At 33.3% G+C, this 26294-nt stretch overlaps 2 protein-coding genes across 2 annotated transcripts in view; one reads left to right on the top strand and one right to left on the bottom strand.

The window, feature by feature from the left end:
* The window catches only part of LOC110384307 (adipokinetic hormone/corazonin-related peptide receptor variant I), a 111835-nt gene extending 102011 nt beyond the window's left edge, over window positions 1-9824 (top strand). Inside the window, exon 8 of the mRNA XM_021345535.3 lies at window positions 9072-9824. Within this exon, the coding sequence (XP_021201210.3) occupies window positions 9072-9254 (183 nt within the window). The 3' untranslated portion in view covers window positions 9255-9824. The remainder of the gene's footprint in view (window positions 1-9071) is intronic.
* A 4392-nt stretch (window positions 9825-14216) lies between these two features.
* LOC110384256 (actin-binding Rho-activating protein) overlaps window positions 14217-26294 on the bottom strand; it is a 47443-nt gene continuing 35365 nt past the window's right edge. The window contains exons 4-5 of the mRNA XM_021345455.3: window positions 18892-18984; window positions 14217-17537 (exon numbers count right to left, since the gene is read on the bottom strand). Coding sequence (XP_021201130.1) covers window positions 17424-17537; window positions 18892-18984 — 207 coding nt within the window. The 3' untranslated portion in view covers window positions 14217-17423. The remainder of the gene's footprint in view (window positions 17538-18891; window positions 18985-26294) is intronic.

Raw genomic sequence — 26294 nt, 5'->3', positions numbered from 1 at the left:
GTAGTCAGAAGCCAGTCTGACACCAGTCTAACCAAGGGGTATCGGGTTGCCCGGGTAACTGGGTTGAGGAGGTCAGATAGGCAGTCGCTTCTTGTAAAACACTGGTACTCAGCTGAATCCGGTTAGACTGGAAGCCGACCCCAACATAGTTTGGGAAAAAGGCTCGGAGGATGAGTTTAGTGTACTCTTAAAGGGCAGCCAAATAAAAATATTGTAGTTAATTTGGTAATGCATATGTGGGGCTAAAGTTGGTACAAACATTTAATTAATTGCTAGAGAATTAAAGGAAACCACAGCGCATATTTGCAATTCTCAATCCCTTGCTACTTTTGTTTGCTCAGGGAAAATGAATGGGTGCAAGTGATGTTGCAGTGATATGTAGTGTGTTTATGTATTGGGGATCATTAAGACTCTTAACGAGCATGACTTGCTGTAACAATTTTATCTATTGTGGTCTGCAAGGTTGTGCGTTCTTCTACAAGGTGAAAATAATATATTATAATATGGGCTTTAATTAGGTATTACTCTTTCGATACTTCATTGGCTACATGGCAGTCTGATGGCGGTAGCTTTGCAGACATCGATCTGTTTTCTAATTTATACTGACAATGTAAAGTATATCTTAAGAAGCCCTTATTTGAATTAAGTATATTCTTTATGCGGAGTGTTCTATGTGGCCTTTGATGTTTATCATTTAAAAATGGCAACTATTTTTCACGATGGTTGCATCCTGGATTTTAAGCTCGAATTTCAGGTGGCCTCTTTAGCATTCTAGCCATTTCCACAACCGCTGGATATCCGCTATTATTTGGTCACGTGTGGTTTCAAATTGTCTAACTTTACAGTGATTTATGGGCTAACTTCCCGGAACTGTGTCTGAGCTAGACCACTGTTTGAATAACGGCGAAACTAACTTTGTTATTAGGTATTATGAAGTTGTAAAAAGTATTAAATGGTGTAAAGCTTTTAGCAATTAGCTTGTGTCAATCTAGTGCAATTGTTGCTAAAGCTAGCTATACTGATATTATTAATACAAAAGTAATTATGTCTGTCTGGCTTTCAAAACTAACTGAACCAAAAGAAAAAGAAACCGAAAGAACATACTTTTACCAGGTTGCAGAAAATGGTATTCCAGAAGCGTGCGTAAATCGTGGGTTAGCTAGTTAAACAATAAGATATTAAAAAATACAATAGCAGAAAATGAATACATAAAAATAATAATTCTTTATCTTAAAATATCACGTAGATTTGGGGTGTAACATTTTACGAAATTGTGCGAAAGCAATTTTGAATTATCATTACGGAAAGCCATTACATATTTAATGTTAGGCCAACAATAAAAAATCTAATAGACGGGTTTATAGCGATTCCTTGCAGGCGGTTTTCTACGGGATTTATTACCCTGTTTATGTCTCAATAAACGCTTTGGGTCCCATCAAAGGGTTTGGTCGAATTATTGTCATTTTATGGACGCAAGCAACGAATATCTTATTCGGGAGCTGTAATGCATAGTAATTTACTTACATATATTATGTAGGTATATATCGTGTGACCAAGTATTTGATCTTTGCTGTTAACAAAACGTGCATGGCATAATATTAATGTGAATTTAGAATATTATTTATCAAAGGGTTATTTGATGTTAGGTAATGCACCTACCTATGCAAATACTTGATCGATCGAAATTCTTACACTAAGATTTTGAGCAGCTCTGAAAAATCTACGTAATGTTACTTGTATTACATAAAAATATTAATAGTCGAAAAAAAAAATAATTTTACCTAAATTTACTTTGGAACACGAATACCTATAAGGTAATCAGATGGTTTGAATGGGGCTGCAGTCAATTTTGAATTACGACGGGTTGCACCATGAAACTTTAAGTGACGATTGATGGCTATATGGTGCAACCCGTGATCCAGATCTAATGCTGTGCACACCAACAATAAATTGGTTATTCTCATTTGTATTGGTATCCTTACTAGGTACCTACTTACACACTCTTTAATAAATATCTTTCAAGAACAGTCTCTTCTCACCAGGCAGCTCATTTAACTGTTTATCTGTCGCTTACAGTAATCACAGAATAAATAAATAATTAATTCAATAATTACTTACTTTGCGATTGTCAATTCGTCGCCCGCAAAATGAAACCATTTATAACTATTAAGTTTCAAAGCGTGGGCGTTGTTGGTTCTCTAGATTAAATAAATAATTAATTTCACAACGTTTGGGTGTTAATTTCGGGCTAATTTTGTTGAAATTATTTAACTTTGTGTTTCTTTGAAGGAATCTACCATCTTGATTTCTTATGAATAAATGTTGGAATCAAACAGCTAATTGTCACATGCGGGTCTTTTCTTTATTTTCTTTTCGAGTAGTTTCTGGAATTTTCTAGACCTTTTAGTGTTGATTTTCCGCACGGCCTTTTTATCATCATCATCTTTCTGCCCTGTTCCCAAGTCATTTGGGGTCGGCGCAACATGTCTTTTTCTTCCATTCCTCTCTGTCAGACGTCATACTTACATCCACTCCTTTCTGCTTCATGTCTTCTTTCAGGCAATCAATCCATCTTTTCCTCGGTCTCCCTCTGCCTCTCCATCCCTCCACATTCATACTTAGCACACTCTTTGTAGCATGCGTTTCACACCGTCTCATCACATGCCCATACCAGGACAAACGCTGACCTCTCATTTTCTCTGTCACTGGCGCTACTTTCAGGCTTCCTCTGAATTACTCATTCCTCACTTTGTCCATTCTGGTACCTTTTTCCCGCACGGCTTTTTTATGTGCGTTACATATTCTGCGCGACCTCTAACAGTTATTGTGATGTGACTAGCTTTTATTCCATAGGTAATCCATAAATATTTCCATATGTCCTTGACTTATAATATCATTCGCTGCTTAACGGGGGCCTATTATCATATATGTTTAGGTCATTGAATCCATAAATTAGAAATTATACAAGTATGTATACAGACAGCTAAATCTTAATAATGCTGGTCATATACTTTTATAATAGTCATATCATATATTCGATAGTTTCATAACTTAAACGGTTTCTATCTTCATTTTAATCCTTAATAACTTATTCAGAAATTCGATCATTTACAACAGAGATGAATCAACATTTCATACATAAAATATTAGCGAGCTTTGCCAATCGAACTTTGGCTAGTTTCTCATTAATTTTCAAGGAATTTCATTTCGAATTGACCGCTGCGTATTGGTTTTGGAAATGGTTGGCTAAAATCCTTTGTATGAATTTCAATGCAAAAACTAGACTCATGTTTTTGGCAAGCTAATGAGTATTGGTTTTGATTTGGCTATGAGGGTTGAAAATTCTGTTACGTATTATTATGTTTTCCAAAAAGCTTTGCGCCATTTGTGGTTAAAACTGGTTTTAAAAATGGGACGGCTTAGAAACTAGACAGGTATTCATTTGTCACGTGGTTTTGTGACCTGCGTTTAACCTCACAACCTTTTAGACTTAGTAACTAAATGAGATTCTTTTTGAGAATTATTCTTCGTGTCACATTGTCGGGTATTTTATTTTGAGTCCTTTTGTTTTAAAATATTTTGTGAAATTAAAATAAGTGGGGTCATAACATTTAGCCTCATAACATTTATGAAGCTAACTTGAAATGAAGGAAATAGGAACGTACTTACGTTACGTACTTACGTACGTACGTTAGTGCTTACAGCAATTTATACCATCGACATAACAGTTTAAGATCCAAATTCGATTAAGAACTTTTTTAATTCGAAAATCGCGTTTCCTAGATAACATCCTCTAACTATTGAATCGGTACAGGACATTAATCGTTTTTTTCCTCTAATTCCTTTCACGATTCGAATCCTACTTTTTCTAGAAACTAAAAACAGTTTCCCGATAGAATTCGATGGATTAAGAGAATTGCAGACATCAACATTTTATCAGACAAGATACTTCGAACAAGAAAAAACAATTAAAGGACGGCTTGAAACTGTTTTGCAATGAGTCTCAATGTTGCATTAGAAAATAGTTGTGGTCGGGCTTAGAGAAAAATGTTATAATCAGGAATATATCTCCTACATATCGGGTGTGTCGTTCACAATCACATTAAATGAAATGCGTTTATATACTGGTTATTATATGTCGATTAGCGCAAAGAAAAAAGAAAAATACGTAAAAATAAAAAAATGCATTTTTCAAACAAAGTAAACAGAATAAAAATGTGCGAAAATTAGAACACCATATAAAAGTCAGTCATTCCAAACAACTGAAACTCTCCCTTGAAAACTGACAGCTGTCAACTGATCAAAACATTCGATACTCCTAACTTTATCTCTGCTTTACATATGATGTTGTAAATTAGAAAAACGAAAAATGACTCCTGAGGCTAAACCACTGAATGGATTAGCTTATTTTTTTTACAATTCACCATAGAATATCATAAAGTATATGTGATTAGATTTAATGTGATTGTGAACGACACACCCGATATATTAAAACAAAGAACTAAATGTGGTATCTACCCATAGATATACATAGTAAAGGTTTAGATCACTATTATAAAATTAAAGCTCTGAAATCCCCAATTAAACTAAAAAGAGATAGTTCAGACAGCAGGACAATGAAAAGATTTACAAAATCTCATTATCTACTCTCATTTATAGCCAAACAAAAAAATCTAGCACCTATTATTTGAAAAATAAAAGCATATTCACAATTATTTATTAATTTATTTATAGAATTCATGTGACTTAACTATTTTAATGAAGTAGTTTGCAATACGTGTATATTTTAACCATAAAAATAAAAGCGTTGCTATTTTAGTATATTAAGAGCGTGTACGCTCGGCGCGCGATGTCAACTTTAGGTAATTCAACGCAAAAAACCGCGCAGACTAGCGTCGCGGCTGTGTGCGTGCCTATCATACTTCACGTATAGTCACACAAACCATTTTGATCCTTTCGAGTGAAATTGGTAGAACAAAAAATATATTATTTAGTAAATAGTTAATAGCGGGAAAATAGTGTAAGTCTATGGATGTCTAAAATATAAAAGCATGAAAATAAGTCGTTAATACTTACACTCTTTTGCAAAAAAATCGGGCACCTATGAAAACCTTGGTTTTGAGCACTTTCTGTATATTACATACAATTTTCAACAGTACTAAATAGTCGACTGATGATTAATGACAATGTTAAGAGTTTCTGTATTTTAACCGATTTCAAAAAAAGAAAGGAGGAGGTTTCAATTAGATTGTTTTGTGATTGTTCTCAATTTGATTGTTCTCGATTTCTCAAAGACGCCTGGACCGATTTGAAAAATTGATTGTTTATATGAATGGTCCAGTCCATCCAGACCGAAAAATTGTGGTCGAATAACAACAATTGCCGGAAAGCCAAATATTGGTGAATAGCTTGGGTTTACCATTGCAAATAAAGTTTTAAGTTATCTATCCTATATGCTTCAAAAGTTATTCGAGATCAAAAGTCAAAATTTGGGTACATCCAAAATGAAAAAAAAAATAATTATAGCTCGATTGGTAACAGACATCTGCAATAAGTGATTTTGAGTTATTCATAGCAAGCCCTTTCATTTGATACCCATATCGTAGGAATGCATTAAAAACATTTGTTTCTCCATCTTGGGTATACCACCATATTGGATATTGGACATTGTCATTAAAACTGAACATTCAAACAAAATTTCAACTCAATCGATAAAAAAAAATATGCTTCAAAATTGAGCTTTAAATAAAATAGTAATGTATCAAGATTTGTTGGTCGCGCTTGAAATGTACTCTATTCTCGGTATCCACGGCAGAGGTTATTCACCCTACGCGATGTGACGGAGCGACACGTCCTCTCTCTGTGAAGCCTTGCGGCGGTCTGGTTTGAGTTGACTCGCGTGCAGCGTTTTATAGTAGTTTTTAAATAATTTATAAAAAAATAAAAACGAGAGATTAAATTATAATATAAAGTTTATGTTTTAAAGAAAGAGTTATAGTACTATAGTAAATAATTGTTATATTAAATTAAGTAAGATAGATAGGTAAAAAAAGCATTTGAAATTCACAATTTTTCACATTGTTAAAATATTTTTTTCTGAAAGATAGAGACCTAAATCAAAAAATGTTTTCAACTAACTATAGGCATGGGGATTTCGTCTATGAGTAAAAAAATAAATATGATTAGATTTGCCACTGTTTTCACATGAATTTAAGCTTCGAAATAGACGCTGAACGGGAATTTTATAAAACATCTGTTACGTTATAGGGGTTTTAAGTATTTAAACTACACAAATTGAAATTTATGTTCAATTAACTATATAGACAGTGAAATTACCTTGCGTTATTAAAAAAAAATCGGTAAAAAAACTTTTAAGTTAAACGGTTTTATCTTATGTGTACTGAAAACTAGAAAATAAAAAATAGTTACTTACCTGTCAACCTACGTAGGTGGTCCCGGTCATATTAGACTAAAATAAAAACGTGGGGCCCATTAACTATTGCTGTAGTACTTTCTTCTAGAGGTATAATAGGTGTGGATTGCATCGATTTACTATAATCGTAACTGGAGATTTTGACAATCAATAATCAGCCGTAGCGGCTTCACCAGCGAACGCCGAGCTCATGATCTACCAAAGTATAACGATATGCTTTGCCATAGGTAGGATTTCACAGGGGCCCCACGTTTTTATTTTAGTTTAATATGACCGGGACCACCTACGTAGGTTGACAGGTAAGTAACTATTTTTTATTTTCTAGTTTTCAGTACACATAAGATAAAACCGTTTAACTTAAAAGTTTTTTTACCGATTTTTTATTTTCTAGTTTTTAGTATTTAATTAAAATGCCTACCGAATATTCCTCATTCTATCTAATTCATTTAGTGCATCATTATTACACGGTCTCTTACCTGACAATTTATTACAATCTAATTCCTCAATACATAGCCCTTCCAGATACTTTTTTTTGTAACAACCCCAAAAATCATCACTTCTCCTGCTGTGGATCAGAAGCGGTGAGGGAGTGCCAGACTCTTGACTAAAAACCGTTTTGTTCCGTCGTAGGCCTTTTATGTACCAGGGCCGCGGTAACTCTTTCGAACAATCTCGCAGCCCAGACAAGCCTTGGCCCTGTTGGGCCCCGCTGGAGTTACTGACAGTTTTCTACTTGTGAAGCCCTTTCATTTGATACCCATATTGGTGGGATTGATAAAAAATTGTTATCAGCCATTTGGTAGCGGTGGCCATCTTAGATTTCAATTTTGCATAGTAAATTGTATTCTACTTGTTGAGACCTTTCATTTGATACCCATGTTGATGGGATTGATAAAACCTACGTTGTCCGCCATTTTGTAGCGGCCGCCATCTTGGATTTCAATTTTTTATAGTATATTGTATTCTGCTTGTTGAGCCCTTTCATTTGATACCCATATTGATGGGATTGATAAAATCTACGTTATCCGCCATTTTGTGCCGGCGGCCATATTGGATTTACAATGTTATTGATATTACTATATTGTATTGTCATCGGAATTAAAGGTGTATACAAAATTTCAGATTAATCGGTTGACAGGAAGAGGGTGAAATTTGAATTACTAAATTTGACCCAAGAATAAATAATAAAACAAACGGGGTGAGCTAAATAAAACCGTTTAAAAATAACATAGTTATAGGATAAGTAGTTACTGAGAAACAGTGGTTTGAAAAGTACCATTTTAGGCCAAATGGCGCGCGGTTGACGTACACGCTCTTAATTAATAACATCACTGGTGGTTCTTAAAATAACAAAGGGTTCAATATTAACTGTAATTATTTCGTTTGAGATATTTTTAGCACAGTCATTACTTGATAACTCTAATTAGTCTATTACTTTAACTAAATACAGCTGTTGAACTTGATATGTGGTTGCATTAATTAATAATTGTATTTTTTTAGTATAACAATATACTTAGAGTACACGCAGACTAAACAGCTGGCCGTCTTTGACCCGGTGGTTGGCAAAAATTTAAAATAATATCTGGACTCCAATCACAGTTTTTATTCGGTCTGATACCAGCCAAATACCTAATCTTTGTAGTGTGCTTAGTACCATTCATTTTCATACTGATTTATGAGTCCAAATAAACCATCAACCGACTAAAACTTTTCACTGTGCGGGTATCTATACCTATTTAAACAAATGTTTCGTTCTAACTAAACTGTATGGTATCCGTCAATCCGTCATTTTATATCTACAGAATTCAAACCGTAGGTAGCCGTTTAAAGCATTTCGTGCTTCTCCAATCTCTCACCGACTTCGAAGTTGTGGTGCTAGAATTTAACCTATTCATATGTACATAGTTTATCAAATATAGTAGATTTACTTTGATTGAAAATAAATCGGAATAATACGATACGTTACCTATAATATTTTGATTGATAGCTGTGCGTTTCTCGTAATTTTACAGCGTTTTCACATCAGCGGTTTTTCCGATACCTATTGCAAAAGCTTTGTTAATCACGTGCATACACAACTATATAGTTTCACCTTGTCTATGTCACCTTTAGAGAAACCTGAAAAAGGTCATGTAGCACCTAAAAGTCTTGATATACTTAGGAGGTAAAGGTCCAAATTGTAAAAAAGAGAACATAGTAAGAAAATAAACTGGGACCGCAGAAAAATAAAATTATATGAAGCTGACAATTGAATGGTATTTATTTTCCAGCCTACGAGGTTGTCACGCACAATGTGGCTGTATTGATTTTTCCTGAGCTTTTATTCCTTTACCAATGCCTTTATCCTGCCAAATAATACCTATGTGCGTAGATAACTTGAAAATATTTTTTTTATTAATACAAGGGTTTAGGTTATTATTATTTGAGAAAAAAATATTACATGCTGAAATGCTTTTTGAGTGTATATCAACAAAATATGTTTTGGCATTATCAAAATTGGAGTCTGAAAAAAAAAGTACCTGAACTCATTGTAAAATGTCTTATTTCAGTATACTTGTCCTCCTTGCCTTCAAAACAGAGTTACCTGCACAAGGCACGAACTATTACAAACCACTTATTTCATAATCCTTGTCCACAGATTCGTCTAACCTGCGTCCGTCGCCACAAGGTGCGTTTTGAGGAACTATCAACGGTTCGTCCGAGCGTCAATTCAGACCCAATACCTCATTGGGCAGAACATTCGATAGATGACAGAGTAGTCAAAGCTGCTCGGAGCTGCGAAATATTCGTCCTACATACCCCCAAAAGGAACTTCAGGTAGCGCTCAATAATACCTGGAACCTTCATCCAGGAAAGTGAATTTTAAACTCTATTAATTACAAGTGAAAGTCTATTTTTGTACCGCGTAGTGGCTCGATTTGTAAATATAAGAAAACGGTTGTGAAACAAAATATTCTTAAAGGATGTTGTTACGAGTTTTGGAGTGGTTACTGATTAGATTAAATGGTATTTTAAGACTTTAAAATTATTGTGTAAGAATGTAAGACCATGACCATCTTAGTGTAGATATTGTTCTGTATTTTGTGAAATATTTCGTGAATTAATATTATTTTTAATTCAAAATGAAAATAAGCATTAAAAAGTTTCGTTTAAGAAAAATATTCTGCCTCAATTATAAATTAGATTGGTTGAAATGCATTAAAAAACTTGAAGGTTTAATGCAAAGTTTTATTAAAAAAATAGACACTGGACATGTAAAACACATTAAAAAGTTTTAGAGAAAGAACTTCAAGCTTTAATATGAACACATTTTATCTTATCCATTGAGCCAAAAAGATTAATAAATGAAATAAAAAGACAGTCGTTGAAGATTTTAATTCTCTTTCTTAGACACATATCTAGGAATGATTTATGAAAGTCTATTTCTTAAAGTATTAAAACTTTTGAAAGATACAAAATTGTTCACAGAATAACTTGTTTTTAATTTTAACGTTTTTCATCATCACCGTTTTATAAAAGTGGTGTTCGCAATTGCTCATACTAAAGTTCTTGCATGAATAAAATAATGAATATGATTTTATATAAAAAAATATTGAACATAAAATTAAATATTAATTGAGTCCTTGTACAGTCTGTGTGTCTATCAAAAACGTTTGATGTTAAAAGAAATTAATATTGAAATATGTCATAAACACGCATGCCAAATTTTGTGATAGCCGTTTTTTAATACAAGTAATTATATTATTATTATTGACGTACGGTAAATAAATGTTTGTTGTACCAATTTGTTACCTACCAATGTACATAATCTTGTCATGTTACTATGTCAAATTGTATATAATGAATAACTAAGTCTATTTGAGAAAATAAACTTCTTATTAATAATTAATTGGCTTTTATTTATTTTGTATAAAGTACTTTGTCGTATAATTTTTATTTAAGACCTCAAAGAGAGTCCTTGAAATTAATAAGTTGTGTATTCAAGTTTTAAGATATCAATTAGCCGAGGTGATTTGAAGACGAAACTACAATAACATGGTTTTTGTTAGTTCGCGTAACGGTACAGGTAGATACCGAAAAAATATTTAAAATATATGATGATGATGTCATCCTAGCCGATTTATCGGCTACGGCGGTTGTTCACATGGAAGGAGATTAGCCAACTGCGCAGGACATAAGTGCACTGACTGTGCCGTCACTGTCATAGACCGATGGGACGGCAATCTGACACGACCGGATTAAAATTATAAGACATACATAGGTCTTCGATCGATTTAAAAAAATAACGGTTACAATATTAGATGTGTTACTTAAGTACCTAAATCAGAATCAATCATAGAAACAAGCAAAATAAATATTGATTCGTGACATCAAACTGGTTAAAAAAAATTGCGAACAATCAAACTGAACATCAATGAATATTAAAATCCACGACGTTTACAGGGTTTTCGCTTTATTGAAAACACATTTATTTCATACCAATTTTCATACACTGAATAATGCTATTCAGATTTTTCTCGAATCTTATAGACGATATTATCAGTTCTTTTGTTCAAAAATCAATCATTTAAAGAATATACGTCATATAATATACGTCATTGTCTTGCTTTATATTTATAACTCTAGATTTGTGTACCTACTGGATTTACCAGAACCCTGAAAACCTTGATAGGGATGATCCGGATCACGAACGTTCTATTCTAACCATCATAGATAGAGTGGCAGGATTGTAGGAAAGAGTTGCCATGACGGAAGGGCTCCAGAAAGACAGGTTTTAGTCAGTATGAGTTTGGAAACACGCTTCTACTTCAAACGTAGAAAAAAGGTTAATTTCAGTGGTTTCCTATTTACTAAGAAAAAGCTATTCTTAATTTTTTTCTACATCAGTTTTTTTAACTTTTTTATACTATTTTTGACTTTCAAATGTACAAATATGCAGGCTTAATTTCTCTCACTTTTATGAGTAATAAAAATAAAACCTAGCCAGAAATATCTCGATATCGTCCCTGGGGTGTCATGAGGAGTGAGCAAGGGTCCACTATGAAGTTGGAATTTTACGGAGATAAATCTGGCATCCCTAGGGAATTTGTGGGTCAGACAGTGTTAGCCAATCAGACTGGACGTTACAAACATTTTATTTATGCGTTGTCATTTTGTTTGGAACTTATCCATTTTTGGTTTTGATATGTTTTGGTAGGGTTACTTTCTAGGAATGAACTTAAACTGTATGATATATTTTGGTGAAGGTAGGTAAATTATTAATTATTTTCGCCGATGTAATCTCTCAAGTCGATAGAAGCATTACTAAACAGGCTTTGGGATATTTTCTTTTGCCACCGAGTGCCACCAAAACTGCGCATCTCTAGCGCCACCTCTCGACATCAAGCAAGCAACTTCAGTTCGAATCTCAGCAATGGCCGGCTGGCATCAATAACTGCGCGCGCGATGAAAAACGAAGTAAAACAGTGAATAACGACGGAAAGTGATATAGTTTGGTGATCCCCTTGTTCCCGGTATTTGGTAAGTACCTAGCAATTAATCCCTTTTGTTTCAAATCCTGTATCTAGCAATACATCTTATCGACGTATCCAGGGCAGGACGCTAAACTCAACCAATTACTATGTTCCCTTTTTAATTATTTTTGTTAACCCACAAATTAAGTTCATTTAAAGCTTGGATGATGAAAAAAAAACAAACACTTCTAACCATTTCTACTCAGGTGATGAAGGTAGGCTTTACTCGTTGAAAACTATTTTAATTTAAAGTTCGTTTTCAATCCATCTAGAGCCCAAATAGTAAATAGCTGAAAGTCTTAAGCCGATCACGTAACTAAGTTTCGAGTATAACTAACCCGATAATCCTGTTAGAGACTAAAAACTAACGTTGACTAGTAGCTCGGGTTCGCCGACCAATTAAAACCTTTTACCTTTATTTTTTAACTTATTGCAGAAGAGGGTAGAAAAGTCTGCATAAAAATGTTTTATCTGTCTATCCTTTAGGGTTCCGTACCCAAAGGGTAAAACGGGACCCTATTGTTTTCGCTCCTCTATCCGTGTCCGTCCGTCCGTCCGTCTGTCACCAGGCTGCATCTCATGAACCGTGATAGTTAGAGAGTTTAAATTTTCACAGATAATGTATTTCTGTTGCCGCTATAACAACAAATACTGAAAAGTAGAATAAAATAAATATTTTGAGGGGTTCCCATACAACAAAAGTGATTTTTTTGCTCTGGTATGGAACCCTTCGTGCGCGAGTCCGACTCGCACTTGGCCGGTTTCATCAAACATCAGTGATTTAAATAGAGTGACTGCCTATCTGACCCCCTCAACCTAGTTACCTAGGAACGTTAAACTCTTCCCTTGGTTAGACTGGCACCTAGTCAGACTTTCTGGATTCTGATTATTAACGACTATCAAAGAAGTATAAATGTCAGACAAGGTCTTAAGACCCAAGCAAATGCATCATTAAAGCTATAAATTCAGCTCAGGTGTTAGCAAAATCCAGCTTAATATTATAGGGCCCTAATATCCCCTTGAGAAAAATTATTAAATAGAGGGTTTTATGTAGGTATAACTGCGTCTTGGGCATATCAATCACCTATTTTATCAGATGAATAAGACACAAGCACTGGATTGCAAACGTAAGTGGAAATTTGAATTTACTTGGAGTAATGGCAATTACACTGACTCGAATACTATATTGGATGGTGGTGATTTATCCTTTGAAAGCAGGTAAATGAAGTCAAAACAATTATTGTAAGTTTATAAATATGAGAGTATTTTTTTATAGTTCGCATATTTTGAACTTTCTCTGTCTATAAGAAAAAAAAATTATATCAATCTTATTTAATATTAGGAATACGAAAGTAACTGTCCATCTGTCGCGCTTTCACGCCATAATTAATGAACCGATATCAATGAAATTTTGTGAATAGATGCTTGAGCTACAGTTACTAGAGAAGCTAGTGAGAAAAGACATACTACAAGGCTAGTTATGCTTAGTTACGTATTATGTAGATCTGTAGGTTCCGAGTCACCAACAAGGTGGACAGACGACCATATAAAGGTCGCCTCCAACAAGTATCTGTGGAGACCCAAGGGGTAGGCCTATGTTCAGCAGTGGACGTCCTAAGGCTGAGATTATGATGATGATGAGGTTCCGAGTCTAGAATACATTGAGGAAAATATAATATCGGCCAGAAAAGGAAATTCGAAGAACAATCATTATCATGATTAAATAAGAAAATTTCAGTTTCCATCTTATCTCAGAAATATACAAATGGGATAGCGATTAAATCAAACATCAAATAATTTCCTAAAGTAATGGGATCGAATAATAAGCCTCAAGTAATATTGAGATTGATAGAAATCTGGATTTACACAAACTAAGAGAATTGGTTCTCAAATACAAAGGGATCAATAACCTGAACATTTGCAATTTAGATGTTTCTGAATCTAAACGGTTACAGAATTTAACAAGCTTCTGTCAACGATTTTATCCGCATCCTGTGGGAACTTCTGCACTAACCCGGAAAGGGTTATCCAGATAAAGGACAATGCTCATGAAGTATGAGAAAAGAACCCGCCGGGCCTGGTTTTTTTTGAGCATTGTCCTTTCTAGCATTGATTTTTTTTTTTCAAATTGAACCAGTAGTTCCTGAGATTAGTGCGTTCAAGCAAACCAGCATTAGGTATAATCAAACACGATTCCCGATCATGAATTTTATTATTATATGAGATTACTTCCACTAGATTTGGAAGAATGGTGGAATAAAAAATAATCCTCAAATTCATAATATTTATTTTCAACACAAGTATTATTCCTTACATACAAAGACTAGATAGGCTTAAATATAAAATGCTACATTGTTGTCAAATCCGATATGAAAACGTACATTTGATCATTTTTTTCAATTCAATAGATACAATACTTGTTCAAACAATAATGATTCAAATAAATCTATTTTCAATTTCAAATTAATTTAACTTACAAACAATCAACATTAAATTCCCAGAAATTAATTTTGTTTAACATACAACAAAACCATTAATACTTTATTTTTTCATAAATTTATTTATTTTATATTACTTCTTACTTAGATACCTATTTAATATTTTGACTTTTTCACATGAAAACCTAAAGAGATTCTCAAAAATATTAGTACATTATAAACATACACAAAGATATTCTAAACATTGTATTAAAAATAATTTATTTAACTTTAATATATTTTAAATTCCGTACAATTAAATAATAATGTACTTTTTCTTAATAATTAGACAAAAATATTATTTACTTAAACTATGGACAACTATCCGTTCAGGCAATTTGGTAAATTATAGTTTCTTGTCAAATGAAACTCAAAACAGCGCTTTAACATAGTAAAATAATATAAACGTATGATTCTACATGATAATATGTACAAAACATCAACAAATAAAATATAGCAATTAATTGCACAAAGGTCACATGGTGTCAACCAGGCTTCAAAGAAATTACAATCCTTACTTCTAGATATAATAGAGAAACCAAAATAATCAGGCAATAATCCCAACAGATTTACAGACTACATTCATTTTCATCCAAATAATATTTTATTTTCTTTTCCATACGAAATTGGATACGGTTTGCTACTGAAAGGAATAAGCACATTGTTTTACAAAAGGTTTCAGTTTCAGCTCTGATTAATGTGCCATTATAAGATTATATTTAAAGGATAAACATACATTAAATTTCACACTCAACCTTGAGGGTTGGGTTCACGCCAAGTGATCATTTTCCTTCGTAACAACGCTTTCATACTAGTGGATTTACTTCTCAGTTTTTCCGAGTGGATCGTACGGGTAGGTAACAATTGACAACCACGGGTTTTAAAATGACACTGTCAAATTGCGTGACAGTTTTTTGTCGCTCGGTATGTGTAGCGCCTAAAACAAACTCGCAAAAAATCCACTAGTATGAAAGTTCTGTAGAACTCCTTATATTTTCTATGGACCAATGTCGAGACAACACTTTTCTCGGCCTGATTATTGTAAAATATAATAAATATTTTTGACATAGTAAAAAGCTTTTTTTGCAACACAAGCCAAAGGCTCGATGCAATCTGACACAGACTCGAAGTGACGTTTATTTTAACATCTCGATAGATACGTCTATTGCGATGAAAATCTTATATTTTCCATTAAATGAAAATATGCCACAGAATTAGTGATTAGGTATTTCTATGTCTTCAAATTAATATACAAGCTTAAAAAAATATTGTTGTCCAGTTTTTTTGAAGACCTTAAAACATAGGTACTTTTTGATAGATTACATTTGTATCAAATAATATGTATTCAGAGAAAAGTAAAGCACTGGATACTGTAATCTTAATAATACGTAGAACAGTCGAGTCTGCGTCAGTGTGCGTCAATATAACAATGAATTTTTAACATCGCAAACAAAAGCGAATCGCAAAACGCAAAACTACACAAAAGGTCCCTTGTTTACAAATATCTTTCTATAACCTAACCTAATCAATTTTCAACCTTATTTTAACCTTCCTAAGATGTTATTTTCAAACACTAAAAACCCACTGTTTTTTGCAGTAGTTATGCTTTCAAGCATGAAATTACTGAATATAAATTATTATTCTTTGTTGACATATTTTGCTTCCTACCTCTACAGTAGACAGCACATCAGTGGTAACTGTTATGCACCTTAACTCAATACGATTTTCTTATAAAACTGTTACCACTGACCTGAAGTTGACTGTACCTAGACATTAGTGGGTCTTACAAAGTGTCACATACATTGGTTAGGGCATTAAAACATTTAAAATCTTCTTCACAACATGACATCTATCATTAATATTATTAATTTATTTTAACTTAGTAACAACACTAGTATTTTTTTGGTTAGTTGTCTTATTATATGTATGTAATCCAATAACAGTAATCGGTAGATTTTTTTTATTTCTTTCATAACTTTGCGATGAAATACAAATCCAAAAATTCTGTATGTAGGATACTGTTACAGAAATCAGTTTAAATAAAGTGGGTGATGGCATACATTAAAATTTTTTGAGTATTTTTTTTTTTCAAAAATCTTTAAAACCAGCATTTCACATGTAGATGGCATATCAATTTGATTTTGTAATAAAAGCATTTCTTTGCTTTGTCTGACAGAATAATTTAATTGATCAAAGGATTTTAACAAAACGGCTGAAAAAAGAAAATAAAGCCGGCTACACGAATTTTGTTTTTATTTAATATAGTAGTAGCTAATTCAGAATTTATAAAACGTATTTTTTCTTGAACATTTTAATTTCAAACGCGACATGTAAATTAATGAAAAACAATTTCAATTTACATTCAAGTCATCTCTATTTGTGGAAACTTAGTTTGTTTTTTATTGTTAATAAATTATTTATTTCATTTTTTCATGATTATAATCTAAAATAGGATCAATCGAGAGTATTAAAAAAAATGCTCGATAATCGTACATGACTTTTGCATATATCAATATAAACTTAAAAAAAAAAAAAAAACGTTTTCATAACACAAATAAAAATAAATCATTTCATACAATAATATTGCTGTAACAGAAAATATTTTATCATATTCCAAAACGAATATTTGTATCACTTATCGGCAGGCAAATATTGTAACGAGAGCGAGCAATTCTCTTTATTTACATATTTCTGTAATATTCTGTATTAAGTATGGATTGTACAAACTGAAAAATATATTGACATATTTTCTTCAAAAAATCACTGAACTGCTTAAAAGCACATTTATTTTACGAGTTGACACCAACGTCAGTTTGGACATTCTATATTCAAAATACACATTTAAAAATATATTTCTTAGAAAAGGACTTTTAAAAAGAAGGTTTTAATGTCTCGACTTTTTATACTTTTGTACCGCTTTTTTTTTCTTGTCTCGCTTTCCAGCCATTTGCAGTCAACACAAGGAGGTTTTATTAAATTTATTTTTCTTAATTCTTATACTTATTGAGGCATAGGCGACACAGATCTTCTTGCTTGTAGAGCCTTATTATCGCAATATGCTCTGATGTCCTGCATCGTTTGCATTAGAAAAACTGGGACATCGTCGTCTCGTTTCTGAAAAAAAAAGTTTCTTATTAATGAACTTTCCTTTTTATCGTATTGCAGTTTGTCCCAGTTATGTTATTATGTTCTGAGTAAACATGATCTCTGTGTTAAATAAATACTGGGAAATGGCCCTGGTTTGAATTTGTCTAATGTTTTTACTCTGTTAGGAAATAAATAAACAAAGGTCGTTTCAGCCGAAATTATGTCCACTGCTGGACAAAGCCTCCCGAAAGTTCGCCACTTTGCTCGATAAATAACCAAGGAAGTCATTGAAATAAAGTATTTAACGTGTAAATAATAAGGACAATAATACAGACAAAAGCTGCTAATATCTAATCGTCTAAATACGGTTTCATATAAGTAATGTGTGTATGTACAATGTCATAATATACAAGATATTTTAACCCTTTGTTCCGGACTTTAGTGAACGCTACACAAAGGAAATTGTATTGTGTTTATTGTTGTAGCGAAGGGTTAAAAGAGACCTTGTCCTTGGAGATTGTTTCTTCAGGATTAGTAGGAAATACTTTGCTTTAAAATATTTTAGACTAGCTTTGCTTGGGTATTAAGCGACTTGCCCATAATAGTAGTATGGTCTGACCGTTTTTTATACAGTTGACAATTCCGTCAGTCAGTACATAAAATGCTATACTCCATTAAATATTGGCAACTGTCAACTGCACAAAAAAAGGTACCCCTATAACTTCTTGTGTCTTTAAGTATTTTCATCTAGAGTTTGGGTTTTACCGTTCAGATAATGAAGAAACAAATAGGACACTAAATAGAAACTAAACTCCAATTAATTATTTTATATTGAAATCAACCCTTTTAATCTGCCCTTGCCCTTGACATTCCACGATAGGAGACATTGTGACTGATCCAGAATATGAATTAAGATGAAATGCCTCCATTTTACCCTTAGCTGAGGGTATGTAACCCTTTCAACAATGTTTGAATACTTGCAAAGAAAATTGAATAATAATAAATTATCTGGTTTCAATTTTATATTGAACGGAATTATATGAAGACAAAATAAAGTGATGTGTTCCAGTTTTAGCCTCTTGTTAAGTCTCCTGATCTGAAACTATACCGTATCGAAGACCGTGGCATTAAATCAATACACTATACCTAGGTCTTATGGGCTCAAACTTTACCGTAACGACAACCATCTCTTTAAAACAATACGCTACACGTTTTTTATTTTAATAATACTAAAGTTTTATATTCCAAAACTTTGTCAGTAGCCTTGTTAATACTTGTTAGTTTTTCATTTTCTTCTACAGTGTCAAAGCAAGTCAAGGTTTAGAATATCCCGACTAAGCTTTTTCTAAGGATAATGCTGAAAGTTTAACAAATACCGTACCTGGAATAGAACTTCGCCTTCGAAGTAAGTCAGCTGATGTTTCCTCGTCCTTAAAAGTATTCCGACGAGTTTGTCTGAGATTACTGTGTATATCTGTAAAAAAATATAAAAAAGTTAATTGTCAAGTTACTTGAGATTTTTCTTTACTTTTTCAGTTTGCTAGCAGATGTTGTATGCTCTAAAAATGGTTTAGAAAAGTAAATAATATTGCTTGATGTAAATACAACGATATATTCCTGTGACATTTGAATAAGGGATGGTTCGTCACAATAGAGACAACAAATATTTTTTGCTGAAACACAAACAAATGTACTCGCGACCATCTCAATTGTTCAAAAAAATACTAGAACATTTTTTCGCAACCAAAAATCTTTCCTGGTTTCATGATGGTAGAACCCGCAGTACGTTATAATAAATGGCTGACAAATAGCGCACATCCTTTTAACCCGAGGTCACAATACGAGAAAAAACGAACCCAATGTGTCACATACTGGCCGAAACACATTTATTACTGAATCTTCTTTTCCAAGATCCGAACGCTTCGAAAAGAGAACCAACTGGAGACGCCTTCGTGCCTTTATATTTGTAAGTGCCTCAAGTATTGCTCAAGTGAGTCATACCTGATTAAGTTTTGGTATTCAATTTTACAAAAAAAAAAGATGGAAAAAATAAAACATTTAAAGTAGTGGCGTAGTGACTAATCCGCATCGGGAACAGGGTTTGAGCTTAAGTTCTGCATTATACTAAATTAGATCATTTAGTTGTTATACCTAAGGATGTTGATGATTAAAAATTGCACAAGCGAGCTATCATTATTGGTTGCATTAAAGAGGGAGGGCCGCGCTTAAATTGGCAATTTTTTTCACCTAGAGATCAGAGCTTATGGCGGCTCCATTTGGCTAGATGATCTAAGATTGAAACGTTTGCAAGCCCGTAAAAAGCTTCCTGGGACAAAATAAACAGTACATGTCCTGACCATGTGTTTACTTTCTACTAGAAAACCAATTTCTTTTTTCAAGAGTTGGCCTACATTTTGACATATGGAATCAGTTGAACTAAGCTTCATTTGGACTAGGTATTGGGCTTACGAATGAGGCAACATAAGATTGTATGGATAAAGTAAAAAATACCTCAAAAATATTATTGACCAATTTTCTAGAGTCTAGGCGATATTATGCTGGTATAACAGCCAGTTTCTTCATCAAAAGTAAAAGCCAAAGTGATTTCATAAAGTAAAAGTAACGGTTAAATTCGTTTTTTTAAGGCTAAAGTAACAGCAAAACTAATAGATAAAACGAATTTGACCGTTACTTTTACTTTATGACATAACTTTGGCTTTTACCTTTGATGAAGAAACTGGCTGTAAGTCGTATGTCGATCGTTTTCTTATGTATTATATTGAACCTAACGATCTAGAAAATTGCAACCTTGATTTATTTGTTCTGCAATAACGGGAATGAAACAAAACATACTTGTATAGTGTAGACATATCCAATTCTTGGAACTAAAGGGAAAACTTCCTCGTCCTTTGAGAAAAATGCGGTGGTAGGAGAAAATTAATTGTTAATCTCTTTCGAACGATTAGCTAAATGGATCAATTAAGGAAGTTGTTTTTGTTAACAGTACATGTTTTTATTATTCGCAATTTATTTAATTTCGCCCTTCAGATTAAGAGGCTCTTCCTTCTTATTAAGAGGATATCCGATTAATATCAAAAAGTATTACGTAATCGGAAAAACGGTACATACATAATGATGAAGTACTCTACGTTTTCGCAAAATTAAACCGTAGCTTTTAATTTATAATTATGTACTTCCCTATATACTGTCTTATATACTCCCGTATGGGAGATATGTACCTATTACCGGTATTTACTCCTTTATCCTTCCCTTTAAAGGGGAGGGGTCCATAATATATGTTTATAATGCGTAAGAAAATAATATTTTTTGTAAATTAATAGCAGTATAGCTTACAATATTAATAGCTCGCACATTGACGGGAACTTATCCTAAATTATTTCAACATCATTAAAAAGGTTCATTCAACCCTTAGATAAGTCAGAACTCGAGGATAGTAGAATCAAAATTCTAATTGGAACCAAAATCATAAAGCTGCGAGTGTAAAATAATATCCTTGTTCGTTATTTTAATTAAAATTGTGGGTACTGGGAAATATTTTTGTAGGTTTTTGTTTCATACAAAAGAAAATATATATCGCACGTATGCCATCTATCTCTACTTTATTCCTCCTGTCCTGTTCTGAATTTTATTTGAGGTCAGCGCAATATGTTATCCTCTTCTATTTTCCCCTGTCACTCGTCATACTGACACTCACTCCCTTCCTATTCATGTCATCTTTCAGGCAATCCATCCGTCTTTTCTTAGGTCTTCCTCTTCCTCTCCATCCATCTACATTCATACTTAGCACACACTTTGTTGCATGCGTATCATCCCTCCTCATTACATGCCCATACAATATTTTTAAAAGTAATAAAATCCTAACAATATTTACGAACCTTAAACCGCAATATATTAAACAAAATAGTTATCTGTATTATACAAAGTGCGGTTCATTCAAACAACTATGTTTTCCACGAACTTTCCTGGAACTCAAAGGGACCACAGATTTCGAGAGAATTGTTCCATCGGCTTCTCTGTGAGGTAAACCAATACCAATGCTGGTGTTTTGTAAGATATGAAATAAAAAACAAGGATTGTGGAAGCATTCTGTAGTTTTCGCTTTTTCCTAAGGGAAAAGTACTACGGGAAGCTATTTTCTATTTGAAATAAAATATCTTTTGCTTGTGTCGTTTATTTGGCGGGCTCGATGGCAGAACTGACAACCTCATGAAAAAATATTAATTAAAACTATCGGTATAAAACTTCTACATTACACAGTAATACCATTTTCTCCACTATGTGCATAGTGTCTAACACTGTATTATTTGCAGAATGTAGCTGAGAAATTGTGTTTTACATGAAGCGATTGACCTTGAACCGGGCAATCCACATCCGGATACCACTTGATAGGACTGCTGGTTAAACTTTGTGGCTTCTGATTATCCGTAACGACTGCCAAAGATGTTTAAATGACATTCAGGACCCAGTCATATATATCTAGAGGTATATAAATATATAAGCAGACGACTATTACGTTATACATTCAGTTGATACTAATAAGTACAGTCAAGTAACATAACAAGACATTTGAGGAAAACGGATTTCTTCATTAAATAAAAGCGTTTGAGACTTTTCAATTGGCACTTACTTAATTCCTATTCTATTAAAAGCTAAGTATTCACTCTTTGCTGATATTCAAAATTTAATGAAAATTAATTAGGAATTATGGAATAGACTCCTAATAATTTTGTTAAAGAGTGTCTTAATTAATTCAATTGTTCTTGACATTGTGATAAATTCGCTCCGTAGATTTATTTGATTTTCGAGTAAGAATTAATGTGTTGTATTTAATCTAAGTAATTTAAATTTAATGCTCTACAAAAGTCTAACGTTTACCTACTATGAGAAATTTTAGATTAAAGAAAATACTTTTTCATGTAAAATATAAGTTTGAATTCGTTTAAAAAAAGAACTGCATTAAACTGTGGAAAATTTCTAGACCATATCAGATTGCTTTCGACGAAAGTTTATAATTCTATGTCATAGCGAATACTAACTACATAACAAGAACTTTTTATTTTTTAAACTTCCGCTCATATTACATTAGTTGTTAGTCTGGCTTACTCACAGAGGTCTATAGGATCCTGTAGGATACTGAACCGATTTGAAAGAATCTTTCACTGTTGAAAGCTACATTCTTCCCGAGTAACATGGGTCATATTTTTTCCCGGTTGACCGTAGCTCCCACGTGACACGAGTAAAACCGTGGGAAGACGGCTAATTCTGTATAAGATAAATTTTAATAGGCTTAACATGGACAGATTTATCCGAATACTGAATAATATTCCCAGGACGCGGGTAAAACCGCGAAATACGTCAATATTTCTCGAAAACGCGTCAATCCAAAACAGACGTAAACAGTTCATCTGCGAAGGATTCCAATGTTTATTTCTGTCAAGCCCGTTTTCCAATTCCATATTCGGTTGGGTACGGAACCAATGTGTTTATGTTACTAATTACGCATCATTGGAAGCACTGGCGGGCGAAAGGAACGCTAAGGGTTGCCAAGTTTTGAAATGAATTACCGTAAATAATATTTATGGTAATAATTTTATTTGTATTAGGAACTTCTTGGTTAGATTTCAAATATGTGTGTGATGTCAGTGGGCTTTTGTAATGTATTTATGTAACCGAAAAAATATGAACACTATTTTCTCACACGCAGGCACTATCCAGTAGATGTATCTACGGGCTACGCACACATACAAAAGAAGGGTAAAGTGTAGCTTGAACGATGTATGGGCGTCAAAACTTGCTACGAAGTTTAAATATTTTTTCATTGTAGCAAGTTTTTAGTATTAAAACAAAACGTTAGTTCCTCACATTCTTGCATTCTAATAACGCATCTTTTTCCCGTTTGCATCTTTGTAATTTTGTTTCCCCGAGGAATATTACTTCAATATAGGCGCGGCCTTCATAGAAATGCAAATAATATTATCTACTCAGACTAGTAGACATGACAGCGGTGTCTGTTTGGCATAATTTTGTCACAAAATACAAAATCTGGACTTCGGAAAATATTTTTTTCAGTAGCATTTTTTTAACAACCAATATTGTCGTATCTGAATCTACTTAAAAAGTTCACCAAATTAGCGAACAGTGTTTCGGAAAATACAGAACAGTCGCGAACAGCTTTAATTAACTGATTATTATACAGATACGGATAATATTTTTTAAACAGAATTTCAGTTAAAAATTCGTTTTAAAGTAAATATTCATAATAAAATGAGCTTTGTATTAAATGTATGTACAGCTGTGTACGTTGCATTTCTACAAAATCTGTTACAATCGTATTGTCGCTGTCCAAATCGGATTTACTTCACATGTGAGCAGTCCCAATTCTGCAAACTACTGCAAATGTACAAAATTTAATTTATTGTGTGATTTTCCTTTAAAAAAATATTTACAGGCCCGGTTTCACTGGTCACCGATAAAGTATCAGTTAGTTATCATCGAATATAATATAATTTCATGGAACGGTAATGTTCATGATCCCCGTCTTGGTGTAATGGCGTCATTGGCACATAGCCTCGAGTTCGTTTCCCGGGTTGGATCGAAAACGCTTGACTTGTTTTGAAATAACCTTTCCTTTCTCTAAGTAGTCTGGAATTATGTGACTCGGATGCATGCAAAGTTGCCGGCCTGATCTCTTTTCAGGCTTGTCGGATTACTGTCTCATTCGAGAACTGAGGCTGTGACCGAACATCGGCCTAAAAGTTATTCCAAAGAGTCCGAATGCTCAATCTTTTGTCCATCTGATCCATAGATTGGTATTTGGTTATTAAAGTTCCGGTTCGTAAGATCCATTGTTATGTCAAAATAAATATCACCGGACATTGACCGATATGACAATAAGCTTCCGATAAAACCATTTTGGGATACCACTACCTCAAATTCTTATATAAGGAAGTCGCTTGGTAACTGGATAAAACAATTTATAAGACAAAGGCAAACTTGAATAATTAACTTTGGTGTTAAAAGCATCGGAAAGTTGAAGGTGTTTGATACCTTAGTGTTCTTTGATTCCTTCAAAGCTTGAAGTTTTTTTGTACATGTTTGTCCATTCAAAACCCTTTAAGGGGTTCCTCCATCGTAAATAATGCACACGAAACTTTCTAAGCTTTATAAAGGAACCAAACCTCCAAAGGTTTACTCCAAAGCACGCGGCATCAATGCTCAAATCTTTGTTGTGTACCTTTGTCCCCACTTTCAGACATCGTCCTCTACTTTTAGAAGTTCAACTCATAAATATTTCCCAGTAAACTGGCAGCCCTACCATTAGTAGGTAAACCGATTCCAAATATAAAGTTGGCCGTGAAGGAGTGAGTCGCCACACGGAATGCGTGACGTCACAGGCCACTAGTCGCTTGCGCCGGTCGCCGTTGATGATACATCATCTCTTTCTTGTTTATTTGTACACTTGTGCTAAATAATTCTTAGTAGTTGAGGCTCTTGATGAGTGGACAAAGGAAGTTGGGGAGCTATTTATTTGCATGTATTCTTGGACTTTGTCGTAGATTTGTCAGTTTCGCTGTAATGTGACCTTGAACTTTTCAGGTGACTGAATGCAAAATCAGCGATGACTCGCTGTAATTAATGAGATGATTGATTTTACAGATACTAATTTCTCAATTCTTAGCATTTCATATTATGTTGTACATACATGTGGTACATTTAATATAGAAAGAAAGTTGAAGAGATATGAAAATTATAGGAGTTTCTAGAATCACCGCTTTGTCTCTGCCAATATAACTCAATTGCATATAGTTTAGTTGCATCTGATCTCATCAATGTCTAGGATATATGCTTGCTTGTTCCATTTAGCAACAGTTACGCATAATGTAAAGCGATGTTCTAGTTCTAGCGTTTCAAGGTCCCGGCCTTCGCCATGATACAATTCTTTAACCTTACTATGTGTACAGCTATTCAGTTTATTTGTGTTGCTGTAGTTTTATACGTTTATCTTAATTCTAGTTGTTGTTTCTAGGAGTAGGAAGTATGGTAACGAATTAAATTGGTTTGAATTTTAGGTGAACAGTATGAGAATAGATAGTAAGGACTCTTCACTAAATAAAATATGGATTTGACACATAGATACTTTAGATTTATCCACGTGATTGGATCGACACTGAGATTCATTGCCTGAAAGATGCATTTAAGTAGAATAAAATGCATATTAATTAGACTAGTGTAAGAGAAGATAAGAACTAATCGTTCCTTGCGGTTTCACCAGCGTCAGCGATATTTATTTACTACACATACCTTGATATACTATATAACGAATAACAAAATTCGTTAAGATTATGGTAACAATCAAATAAAAAAATGTTTCCTCTTTATTATATTAGTTTATAGAAGAGAGAACCTTTAAATGACGGAAGATGTAGCAACTCAAAATACAATTTGTATTGATTGACTAATACAATAAGTCAAAGCTGTTGATAGACTTATTATCTTCTAATTTGGCTTGATGCTATAATTGATATTGTTCAGCTCTAATAACGTTAAATTATCTTATTAACAAACATAGTGTTTAATTAATTAAAAGTGACAAGAATGCTGTATGTGTATGCTTTCTGTGCCAATGAATTTCAGTTCCACTTTATTCCCACAAGTGAAGATTCAGGTACGTAGTGCTCATACTATTTAAGCTCCATTTTTTACTATTATTGTTTCCATTTAAATAATACCTAAAATATATTTGTCTGTTTCGGTCAATCGATT

Source organism: Helicoverpa armigera, chromosome 17 (assembly GCF_030705265.1).
Source record: "Helicoverpa armigera isolate CAAS_96S chromosome 17, ASM3070526v1, whole genome shotgun sequence".
Lineage (NCBI taxonomy): Eukaryota > Metazoa > Arthropoda > Insecta > Lepidoptera > Noctuidae > Helicoverpa > Helicoverpa armigera.
The sequence above is the reverse complement of the archived record's forward strand: the minus strand, read 5'-3'. Positions and strand labels throughout refer to the sequence as shown.